Source organism: Rhinopithecus roxellana, chromosome 1 (assembly GCF_007565055.1).
Source record: "Rhinopithecus roxellana isolate Shanxi Qingling chromosome 1, ASM756505v1, whole genome shotgun sequence".
Lineage (NCBI taxonomy): Eukaryota > Metazoa > Chordata > Mammalia > Primates > Cercopithecidae > Rhinopithecus > Rhinopithecus roxellana.
In genome coordinates, this window is record NC_044549.1 from 191,916,545 (window position 1) to 191,928,274 (window position 11,730).

An 11,730-nucleotide genomic window follows, 5' to 3' on the forward strand; every position below is an offset into this window, starting at 1 on the left:
CATATAGCTATGTTAACATCAGATAAAATGGACTTTTGGCAAAGAGCATTCATTGCAAATGAAGAGGGTTACTATATAGTAAGAAAAGTTTTATTACCAAGAATATATAAAATAATTTCTATAACTCAAAGGAAAAGCAATCCAGTAGAAAAATGAGAAAAGATACAAACAAGCAGTTCTCAGAAGGAAATGTTAATAATCATGAGAAGATGATCAGTCTCACAAGTAATCAGGGAAATGCAGATCCAAATTGTGTACCATTTCACACTCACCAGGTGAACCCCAGGTGGGGCTGTCATCTGTTGGGAACTTAGATTGGCACATCCACTTTGGAGAACAGTTTAACGGTATTTAGTCAGTTGATGATGTTTAGACCCTATGACCTAGCCAAGAAATGCCCACACATGAGCACACACACACACAAAAATGTAAAAAAGAATTCATGATGGCATTGCTGAGATCAGCAAACATAAATAACCTGAGTCCAGTAGGTGAGTGGATGCTTAAAGTTATGTGAGGTTTTAAGCTTCTGAAATAAATGCACTTAAGAGCTGTAGGAGAGGCAGCAGTATATAAAGAACATGCACTCTAGAGACAGGCTGCCTGGGTTTGAAGCCTGATTTTGACACTTAATAAATAACTTGGTAAGTTACTTAGCCTCTTTGTGCCTCAGTTTTTATAAAATGAGGACCTGCACAGGTTTATCATGAGGATTAAGTAAGTTACTCTTTGCAGAATGCTTAGTATAGGACCTGGGATGTAGTGTGAGCTGTTTAAGTATTAAATAAATGTGTGTCAACCTGGATGGCTTATAAATACATGGATGAAGGAGAAAAAGCATATGTATCAGCGATTGTATTTGGTTGCCAGAAACAGTCAAGAGTTACTCTCTCAGGTAAAAGAAATGCAAAGACACAATGTTGGAATATTTGGGGATTTTTTTCTCCCCTATTATACATACCATTCCACAATGTGCATACACGTGTGTGCGTGTGTCAGTGTCTTTGTTATACACTCTAGCCTTCCTTCCTGGCCCCATCTGTCTCTTCAGGTTCCCTCCATCTCTACACCCGGTTGCCCTTACTCTGGTCCTGGGGAGGTGGTAGAGATGCTGCTTTGTGGAGCTAGGGGTGTGGAATCATAACATGGATAAGTCACTGCTCTTGGCCCTCCTTGGCTCTTATGGAGGGACCTGCTAGGGCAATAAAGGCAGCTGGGCAGACTCAGGGCTGCCTTTCGAGGGGTGCTGTCTGTGGGGAGAGCTGCCTCTTCTCTCTGGGCAGATGTGAAGGCCGGACACCAGAGGGAGAACACTGGCCCTCCTGAGACGTTCCTTCTTGTCCTCCTCCTGTCCATGGAGGCTTCTGGGAGGGTGTGCCCCAGTGTGCTGGCAGAAGCAGACCTAGATAGATGTAGTGGTGAGTGGCACTCCTTCTCACCACTACAGTGCCCACAAAGGTGGGACTGGGCACCTGCTCCCTGGGGTAGGTGGCTGCCAAGGGGCCTCCAGGAGCCAACCGAGCAGTGGTTCTGCTGGCTGCTGGGGTCACAGTTCCTCTAGGAGACACTGGCTGGACTGGGGACACCCAAGTGCAAAGCTCAGGGACTCCAGGGGAGGTGGGCATGGGCACTCCACCTCTGAACCATCTCCTTTCTCTCCCCATTGCACTTTGAGCCCCTCACAGGCAAGACCTTGGTGAGATTTCTCCCTTTCTTCCTCAGGGCATAGTGGGTATGTCCAAAGTCTAGTGGGCTGAGCTGCTTCATAGGAGCAGCTTCATAGGAGCGAACCTCCCAGTGTTTGACCTCCCAGTGCATGTCTTCGAGCATCAAAACTAGCTGGCTTAGGTTCTGCTACCAGAAATGTTGGTTCAGAGTGCAGTCTGCTTGTACTGTGTGTGTGCGCATGTACTGTGTGTGTGTGCATGTACTGTGTGTTTGTGTGGGGGTCGGGAGTGGTGTATCTGGGAGTGGTGTCCTGCCAGGAGGGAAGGTTTGGGGAGCCCTGGGTACTTTCTTTCCACTGGTATTAGGCCTCTTGGAGCATAGGGACTGCCCCTTGGGGACATTGCCACTTGTATTTCAGCTTCCTTTGGAGGCCAGCAGTTGGTTTGGCTGTGACTTAGGGATGCAGCAAGCCCCTTGTCCTGGTGTCTGGGAGCCATGCTCATTTACCTCAGGACTATGAGGCATCAGGCCTAAGGGAGTACCATAAGCACCCCCATCTTGGGAGCATGGCTTCTCCTCCTGCCAGGTTAGATGAGTGGGTTGGGGGTCAAGGGGAGCCACCTGTGAATGGATGCCCTGGCTTCCTGGGTGTGGGTGGGAATCTCTATCAAAAGGCAGAGGTGGCCTGTGGTTGGAGTATTGCCAGAGGCTATAAATAGCTGAGTGTGTGAAGAAGGAGAGTCTGGGGAAGAGAGAGGAATGGGGGAGGCCCCTGGGTCTCCAGCTGGCAGCAGAGCCCTGTGGTGAGGGAGGGGCATAGAATGTTACATAGGGCTCTGAACATAAAGCTCTTGTAGGCATAGTGTGACTTGATGGGCTGGAAGTCATACAGGGTACTTGTGTTGTAAGGGATTGTCATAGGCAGTAGGGGGTAGGTGTGGCTCTAATACAGCCAATGTGCCAGGCAGTGTTCTAACCACTCTTAAAGTGCCTTAATTCAATTAGTTGCTACAACTTCCCTAGCTGTGAAGTATTGGAGTAGGACTTGAAGTCTGGCCCACTCATGGCTGCCATGTTTCGCTGGGTTGCCAGTAGGAGGATCTGGTCAGATGGGGGTCAGGTGACATCTTTTTGAAATGGAGTCTCGCTCTTGTCGCCCAGGATGGAGTGCAATGGCACGACCTCAGCTCACTGCAACCTCTGCCTCCCGGGTTCAAGTGATTCTTCTGCCTCAGCCTCCTGAGTAGCTGGGATTACAGGTGCCTACTGCCACACCTGGCCCATTTTTGTATTTTTAGTAGAGACGAGGTTTCACCACATTGGCCAGGCTGGTCTCGAACTCTTGACCTCAGGTGATCTGCCTGTCTCGGCCTCCCAGAGTGCTGGGATTACAGGCGTGAGCCACTGTGCCTGGCCCAGGTGACATCTGGAACCCTTGGGTCCTCAGAGATTTGGAACTCCCAGCCTCTTCACTTGGGTCCTGCCCATGGTAGTGGCTAGAGGGTGGTCCCTGACTTATCAGTGGCCCGGAGAGAGGAGGTTACTCTGTTGGTCTCCCTTGTTTGAACTCCTACCTCAGCACAGAGGCTTGTTGCTTGTCTCAATGGAGATGGAAACTCCGAGGACCTAGGGCTTGGGCTGCAGGCTGAGGCCATCCTTCCTTGTTGTCCCCTCCTTTCGAAATCTTGCTCTAGCCATGATACCTACACCCTTCTGTCCATCTGTCTGTCCACCCATCCGTCCATGATGTGTTTGGAATGATTCTACCACTCAGGACAGCAAGGGCTCTGCCTTCGTTGGCTTTCCAGTCTTGTGGGGAAAGCCTGACATTTAGGAAGTAGTTGTCGAGTACGTGTGTAATGTTTTATTTCTCATACAAGTGTTCATTGTTATTTCATCTTGGAGATTATTTGTGGTTATGTTATTGGTACACTTTTCAGATGTCTGAGATACTCCTTTAAGCAACAACAGGCCATTAGTCAAGGGTGGTTAAGTTAAGTCGCAGGGGAAGCACAAGGGCCAGTGGAAGTAGAAAGTTTGCCTGGTCTTAGCTGAGGGAGAAGGAAGAGCTGAAATCAGAGGAAGGTGGGGAACCTTACGGTCAGAGGTGGTAACTTCCGACTTACTAAGCCTAGAAGCCGATCACATTCAAGGGTGTGACATTATGGTGTGGCTGCAGTGAGGGAAGGAAGGTAGGGGAGTGCCCAGCTTCCCTGTCTGCAGTGCAGCTTCATGGCTGGCCCCACAAGTCTCAGGTCTCCACGGACCCCCACTAGAACTGCTGCCGTGGATGCAGTGGGGCCCAGCCTGGCGAGAGGAGGCCCTGTGGCCTCTGGGCAGGGTGCTTCGAATAACCCAGTCATTGGGTGCTGCTACAGGCAGACTGGGGTGCTTGCTCAGCCTTTGGTCTACTACTGCCACCCCACCCTCTCAGGTTCTCCCTCTAAACCTTAAAGCCACATGCTTGATGAAGGGCCTGACTGGGGAAGCCGGTGTGTACCCTTGTAAGCCTTTCTGTGGACCCTGAGGCCCTTCGTTTTGAAGAGGCTGAGTCCCAGCTGACTGGCTGGTCAGGAGCCCATGCGTTTGCCTTTCACAAGTGTCAGAGCCTAGGCTACCTGGTGTAGAATGACCAGAGCTGTGGCTGGGCACTGCCATTCTGATTGGGTGACATTTCGGACCGTTGGGCGCTACCTGGATCCTTGAGTTTTGTTGCTTGCTGCTGCCCCTGGAAGAAGCATCCTATCACTTCAGGGAGATGCAGAAAGGGGTTGGGTTTGACAGGGGAATGGCTGCTCCAGTGGTGGGGGGCTTCTTTCACCTGACAGCCAGTCAGTATCCTTCTCTCCGGGGTATACCCTGGGAAATCAAGCTCTTTCCTCATGAAGGCCACCAATGGGGGTGGAGAGGAGAGTGAGGATGTCCTTAGGCTACACTAGCGTTCAGGGTACTTTGCCCTTCCCCAGGGTCAGGGCAGGGTTTGTGTTCCTTGCTACTCCAGTCAGCTGTTGAGGCTGATGGCGAAGTAGGGCTCTTGGCTGCTGATGGGCTGGCTGTCTGGTGGGATTGACTCTGACCCCTCCCTCCTTCCTGGGACGGGAATAGTGGTAGGAGAAGACCAGCCAGGAGTGGTGCCAGGTCACTGGCCTACTTGGGCCCAAGAAGTGTGGACAGGATGGCGGGATGCTTGGTGCAACTATCCTCTCGGGTGTCTGCATGGGGTTCTAGCAATGAGGTTGTAAATGCCACCACCTCCCTCCATTGTGGGCGGCCTATAATGGGGTGTTGGCAGAGCTTTCAGACAGAACCGAACATCCTTTGGCATCTCCATACTCTTTCCTATCTCAGGGCTATGTGGTTCCTGGGGGTAGTGGGAGTAGACTGGGGCTGGGACTGGAGGTTGTTTTGTAGGGGATGGTGAGGAAGATGGATTTGGGGAATGTTTGAAATCAAGTTTGAAGGAAAGTGTTTGAATGGTGGGGGTTGAAGTGGTTGTCCCCCTGGATGGCACTTCCTGCAGCAGGTGGAAGGGGGTTCAGAAGTGATGGGGAGTGCCCTGGGGTCATCAGAAGCCTAGCCAGGAGAATGATCTGTGATTGCAGGTTAAGCCACCATCTAGCCCTCCTCTGCCTGAGGCACGTATTCCCCTTGGTGACTTTGAGAGGCTTACCCTGTACACGCAGGCCTCATTCCTTATGTTCTCCAGCCCTGCGTGGAGAACATTCCTTATGTTCTTCAGTACCAGGCGTGGTTGCTGGGTGTAGAAAGGACGCTTACAGGGTCCTTGCTTCCCTTTACGTATGGGCAGGGAGTCGTGGGGGACCCACTGGCATGGTCTCCCTGGGGAACTGTTGTGAGAAGGGGGTTTGGGGGCAGAGACAGGAGCAGCAGGAAGCCACTCCCCTTTGCAGTTTTCCCAAGTGGTCCTTGAGATCTTTGTCACAATTACCTGAGACAGACAGGGGTGGTTAAAAGCACATACTCTGCACCCATTCCCATTGGGATGGGTCTGGATTGGGCCTGGAAATATATGTTTGAGTGAACACTGCTCCTCTCTCCCACACCTCCAACATACGGTGATTCCAATGTGCCCTGGGGTTTTAAGGGTGCGCCTTCATCAGTTTCTGCTGCAGCAGGGAAGTAGCCCCCACCCCCACCCAGGAGCCTCAGGTATTGGTGCCCTTTCTGTGCATCTGGCCTCTGTCTGGCTGGCTGTTTATCCATCCTTCTGGGGCATTAGGTTTCCTGCCTCCTCTCTTTTGCTTAGGCCTAGGGGCAGCTGTGATTGGCTGCAGAATAAGGTGGGGGCTGGTGCCAACTGGCACATGTAAATTAAGAGGTGTTGGATGGATGGGTGGCCTGCGTCCAGGGGTGAGTGCAGGGGGTTGGTGACCCCAACCTACCACCCGGCCTCCCTCCCTCAGGGTGGCCTGGCACCCAGGACTGGGAGTAGGGGTTTGGGTGGTGGTCCCAGGGGCATGCTCAGTGGTTCTCTTTTCTCTGGGGCACAGGCTCTGGGCGTGGGGAGGCTGAGACACGGGAGTGCATCTACTACAACGCCAACTGGGAGCTGGAGCGCACCAACCAGAGTGGCCTGGAGCGCTGCGAGGGCGAGCAGGACAAGCGGCTGCACTGCTACGCCTCCTGGCGCAACAGCTCTGGCACCATCGAGCTCGTGAAGAAGGGCTGCTGGCTAGATGACTTCAACTGCTATGATAGGTACTCCACGACTCGCCCTCCTTTCCTCTTGGACCCACCTGCACTTATACTGCCCACTGGGCCATTTGGGTCTCAGGATGTCTGAGCGGGAGACAAAGGACCGAGAAGGGGCTCTTGAGATGGTTGCCAGGGCCCCACGCCCTTCCACACGCTATTTGTCCTACCTCAACCCTGAGGAGGGGTCTCAGTGAGTGTCAACCCCTGGCTGTTCCTCCTTGGCTTTGGGTCTCCTGTAGGGGAGGTGAGTTCACACCATCCCCCTGATGCTGCTCATGAGGTGCTCTGTCTGTGAGGAGGGGTTGGCGGGGCAGGCCTGGGGGAGTCTTGCATCCCCCAGGTGAGGGGTGTATGGAAAATTCTGTGCCTCCAGGCAGGAGTGTGTGGCCACTGAGGAGAACCCCCAGGTGTACTTCTGCTGCTGTGAAGGCAACTTCTGCAACGAGCGCTTCACTCATTTGCCAGAGGCTGGGGGCCCAGAAGGTGAGGGGGCAGTGTGGAAGTGGGGCCTTGAGTCAGCTGACCTGGGCCTCTTTGGCTTGGAGCTCTTAGCTCCTCAGTTGGGTGGGGTGTGGCTACAGGGCCCTGTAGTCTGGCTCTGGAGGTGTGAGGGTGGGCAGACTGTTTGACACAGGGCTCTGTGTGTCCCCCAGTCACGTATGAGCCACCTCCGACAGCCCCCACCCTGCTCACGGTGCTGGCCTACTCACTGCTGCCCATCGGGGGCCTTTCCCTCATCGTCCTGCTGGCCTTTTGGATGTACCGGCATCGCAAGCCCCCGTACGGTCATGTGGACATCCATGAGGTGAGACAGTGCTAGCTTGGGGCAGGGCAGGGTAGAGGTCGGGAGGACAGGCCAGACCTTATTAAGCCTTGCTCTCCCCCAGGACCCTGGGCCTCCACCCCCATCCCCTCTGGTGGGCCTGAAGCCACTGCAGCTGCTGGAGATCAAGGCTCGGGGGCGCTTTGGCTGTGTCTGGAAGGCCCAGCTCATGAATGACTTTGTAGCTGTCAAGATCTTCCCACTCCAGGTGAGTATTTGAGGGGCTCCAACCAGGTCCTCTGCCTCCACTGCAGCTTGAACTGGAGGCTCTCCTGCCCTGAGGCAATCCAAACCCCAAATACATTGTGGTATTAGAGAAAAGTGAGCCTTATTGGGCCTAGTTACTCATGTTACACTTGGCTGGTCTGTAGATTTCATGCAACTGTGGAATTTTATCATAGGACTAGGGTAGGGCTTTGCAAAACCTTGATTTGCCCCGGTTTCCAAGGTTTTGTTTTTGACACTGAGGTCTTTCCAGCGGCCCTGGACACCAGGTCTCGCCCTGCCTCATTTGTTGGGTGATGCAGGGTCACTCACTTCCTGTCTGTCCACAGACAGGAAGGCCCCGTTTGTAAATCAAAGTGCTAGCCTTAAGTGATCTCAGGGATCACTGTTGGCCTCATGCTCCAGGACCTAGCTTAATACAGATCTTCTCTTGGTCCTGTTACAAATGGCTGAAGCTGCGAGGCTGGGGGGTGGGGAATCAGCTGGGAGGCTCAGGAGTGGGGAATGGGGAATGGTTGTTCTCCTGTAGGGCAATGTGACTGTAGCAGGGCTAAACCAGCCAGTTGTCCCCCCAACCCCTCACCCCCGGCCTCAGGACAAGCAGTCGTGGCAGAGTGAACGGGAGATCTTCAGCACACCTGGCATGAAGCACGAGAACCTGCTACAGTTCATTGCTGCCGAGAAGCGAGGCTCCAACCTCGAAGTAGAGCTGTGGCTCATCACGGCCTTCCACGACAAGGTGAGCCACACCCATCAGAATGGACTCTGAGAGGAGATAGAATGCCCCCTTGGTAGCTCTCCATAATATGATGACCCCTTCCCTGTGGAGGTGTCCACCATGAGGTACTCTGCCCCAGTAGCACTATCCACAATGAGGTTACCCCTGCCATAGGAGTGGACATAGGTGCCCCTATGATAGGAACCTCTCACCCTGGGATAAGTTTTTGTGATAAGAGTAGTGACTGCATGATTCCCACCCCCAGCCCTCCCTGCCTCCTGGCCTCATCTATCTTCCATATCAATTGTAGTAGCCTCCCAGGAGGGCAGCCTAGTCATTGGCCCACTGAGACTTCTCTGCCAGGGCTGGGCTGGGTTCTGTCCTGTACCCAGAATCTGTGCTCAAGTTCTGTGCTGTCTTCTCTCAGGGCTCCCTCACAGATTACCTCAAGGGGAACATCATCACATGGAATGAACTGTGTCACGTAGCAGAGACGATGTCGCGAGGCCTCTCATACCTGCATGAGGACGTGCCCTGGTGCCGTGGCGAGGGCCACAAGCCGTCTATTGCCCACAGGTACTAGGGTCAGCACATGCCTTTCCTGCACTTGGCTTGGAGCTGTAGGAAGGGTTGGTGGGTGAGAGCAGTGTCTGGAGATGTTTCAACTTCCTAAACATACTTATTCTGCTTGCTGTGTGTCTGAGGCAGCTGGGCACAAAACCTGGCCTTCCCACTGTGTCCTGGGGATGGTGTGGCCTCCCAAGCTGGTTTGTGGTGCCCTCTAATGGCCACATGAAGTGCTGACTCCATTACTTTGGTTGGAGAGTTGGCTCAGTAGTTCTCAAATTGTCTAGTTTAGGACCTCTCTATACTCTTAAAAGGACTTTTGTGTAAGTGGATTATGACTATTGATATTTGCTGTATTTGAGCACACCCACACATCCCATTTGCTGTCAGAGTGATGACATCACATCTCATGTAGCTCTTAGGAGCATAGAGTTATGCTCCTAAGAGAATGAGCCTTCAAAAAGCAAATAAATGAAAATAATTTTGACTTTATAGATTCCCTTGGAACAGTCTTAGAGATCTTCTGGGGTCCTCAAACCACACTTTAAGAAACTCTGGATGAGCTCATCACTGTCCTGCTTACTAAATGGCAGGCAGTGCTCTAAACACTTGAGAAGTGTCAATTCATTTAACCTTCATTACTGCCCATTGAGACAAGTACTGTATTTTTCAGCTCTGTCTTGCAGATGAGGAACAGTAGTACAGAGAAGTTGAATGACTTAGCCAAGGTCCTGTAGCTAGTTGAGTCTGGTTCTGTGACTGTGAGGGAGGGGAATGATCCTCAAATTCCAGCGTTCCCAGCTGAAGGGTCCCTGATGGTAATAACAGTAATGACATAGAAGGTTGACTGTATGAAAGTGCTATTCTTACAGGCCAAAAGCTTGAATGTTGTCTCCACTATATGGCTCAACTTAATAGGAACACCTAGTAAGTATTCCTGGTGTGGCCCTAAGCATTTGTACTTACCACTCAGTCGAATCTTCACAGGGCTGAGACAGGCATGGGGAAATTGAGTACCACAAATAGCTTTGCTTAGTTAGAGGTGGAGCTGGGCGCATGCAACAGCACCCTTGCTCCACCCGGCCTTCATGGTGAGCTCGAGGCCCTAAGGGATATCTGCAGGATCCTAGGAAAGCTAATATTAAATTCCTATTCTCATTCACATTCCAAATGCTGTAAATTCTTCTCAGAAAACTTGCATCCCAGGCCAGTGTGCCTGTCCACAACCCCTCTGAGAATATATGGGCTGGCCTTTGATAGTGTGGGGACTGGGACAGGGTCTGCCCAGCCATTAGGGTAGGTGTTGCTTTGCCAATCCTGGGGGAAGCCTTCCATCTGAAGTGCACTGAGGGATTCTCACACCTATGTGGGCTCCTGCAGCTGCCTGCCTGTGCTGCTTCACCTCTGCACCCCAGGTAGGGGGGATGGCCTGGTCTGGGGACTGACTCTAGGGCACAGACTCTAGTATCTTGGGAACCAAAGTGGGAGTTGGATCATGATGTTAAGCTTTATCTCTGCCCACTTGTTTCCACAGGGACTTTAAAAGTAAGAATGTATTGCTGAAGAGCGACCTCACAGCCGTGCTGGCTGACTTTGGCTTGGCTGTTCGATTTGAGCCAGGGAAACCTCCAGGGGACACCCACGGACAGGTAACAAGCCTCACAGGGCAGCAAGACAGGGGCAGGCCCAGGGTAGATACTTTGCCCTTTTCGTGCTTAGCTGGCGAGGTGCACAGATGAGGGTGACTGCATGTGTTCAGAGCTGTCTGAGAACTCAGAACAGTGCTCTTATTTGACCAGTGGAGAAACCAAGGCCAGGAAGGCAGTGTAGCTGACAGTCAGCTGGGAAATGTAGAGATTCCCCATTGGGGTTTTGACCACTAGTCCTCGTTGTCTGTCTCTCACTTTTTTAGTTTTAATTCCTAAGATAAAACAGAAAGAAATGTACTAAGGATCCAAACAAAGAACCTGGAAAAATTAACTAAAAATTAAACTTAGGAAATAATTTCTAAAACAGTCACTGTTATTATTTTTAAGTGTTCTCCTTCTCCCTTTGTTTTTGGTCTTAATCTCAGTAAAATACACATCATCTGTAGTTCCTTGTATTAATTTGGTAACAATTCCATTTTAGATTACTATTATCTCCAGGATATAGTATTTAAAAAATTATTATCCAAGTATAATTGATGCTGTGACCTCTCGTAACTGCTGTGAATGTGGTGAATCGAGGTTTGCCATCATTGATAACCCATCTGAATTGCTCTGTCTTGCCTCCATCTGGTGTACAGAGGCTGTAACTCCCATGTCCCAGCTGTGTGTGTAAGGCCAGTCACTGTAAACCCTGTCCTCCTCTGTCCTCACATAGGTAGGCACGAGACGGTACATGGCTCCTGAGGTGCTCGAGGGAGCCATCAACTTCCAGAGAGATGCCTTCCTGCGCATTGACATGTATGCCATGGGGCTGGTGCTGTGGGAGCTTGTGTCTCGCTGCAAGGCTGCAGACGGTAAGTAGGATGGCAGCCCTGGGCATCCTAGGTTGAGGGATAAGGAGCAGTGGGACCTTGGAGTGATCCTGCCAGGTTCTCTCTTAATCCTAGGACCCGTGGATGAGTACATGCTGCCCTTCGAGGAAGAGATTGGCCAGCACCCTTCGTTGGAAGAGCTGCAGGAGGTGGTGGTGCACAAGAAGATGAGGCCCACCATTAAGGATCACTGGTTGAAACACCCGGTAAGGGGCCTGGTGCAGGCAACTTTGCAAGAGGGTGGAGAAGGGAAAACCCTTCATGTGTAGCAGGTAAGCTGAAATCAAGGGGGAATGAGCAAAGAGAAAGTCTGCTACGTTCCCTGGACTTTAGGAATGGGTTCCAGGGGTTATGGGGAGTAAGGTAGGATGATGTCCTTCTCCTGATCCCCATCCCCACTTTGACTGAACTGCTACATTTTGGGCCCTTGTATGGTTTGGGCTTTGAATACGATTTTATTTGAGTATCAGTTCTTCAAGGCAAGTAGTCATG

General features: G+C 51.7%; 1 protein-coding gene across 1 annotated transcript in view; it reads left to right on the forward strand.

Annotated features, from left to right (window-relative positions):
- Positions 1-11,730, forward strand: part of ACVR2B (activin A receptor type 2B) — a 45,968-nt gene that overhangs the window by 23,965 nt on the left and 10,273 nt on the right. Inside the window, exons 2-10 of the mRNA XM_010371492.2 lie at positions 6,180-6,387; positions 6,758-6,867; positions 7,038-7,189; positions 7,272-7,415; positions 8,028-8,171; positions 8,578-8,726; positions 10,252-10,366; positions 11,082-11,220; positions 11,314-11,444. Of these exons, the coding sequence (XP_010369794.2) occupies positions 6,180-6,387; positions 6,758-6,867; positions 7,038-7,189; positions 7,272-7,415; positions 8,028-8,171; positions 8,578-8,726; positions 10,252-10,366; positions 11,082-11,220; positions 11,314-11,444 (1,292 nt within the window). The remainder of the gene's footprint in view (positions 1-6,179; positions 6,388-6,757; positions 6,868-7,037; positions 7,190-7,271; positions 7,416-8,027; positions 8,172-8,577; positions 8,727-10,251; positions 10,367-11,081; positions 11,221-11,313; positions 11,445-11,730) is intronic.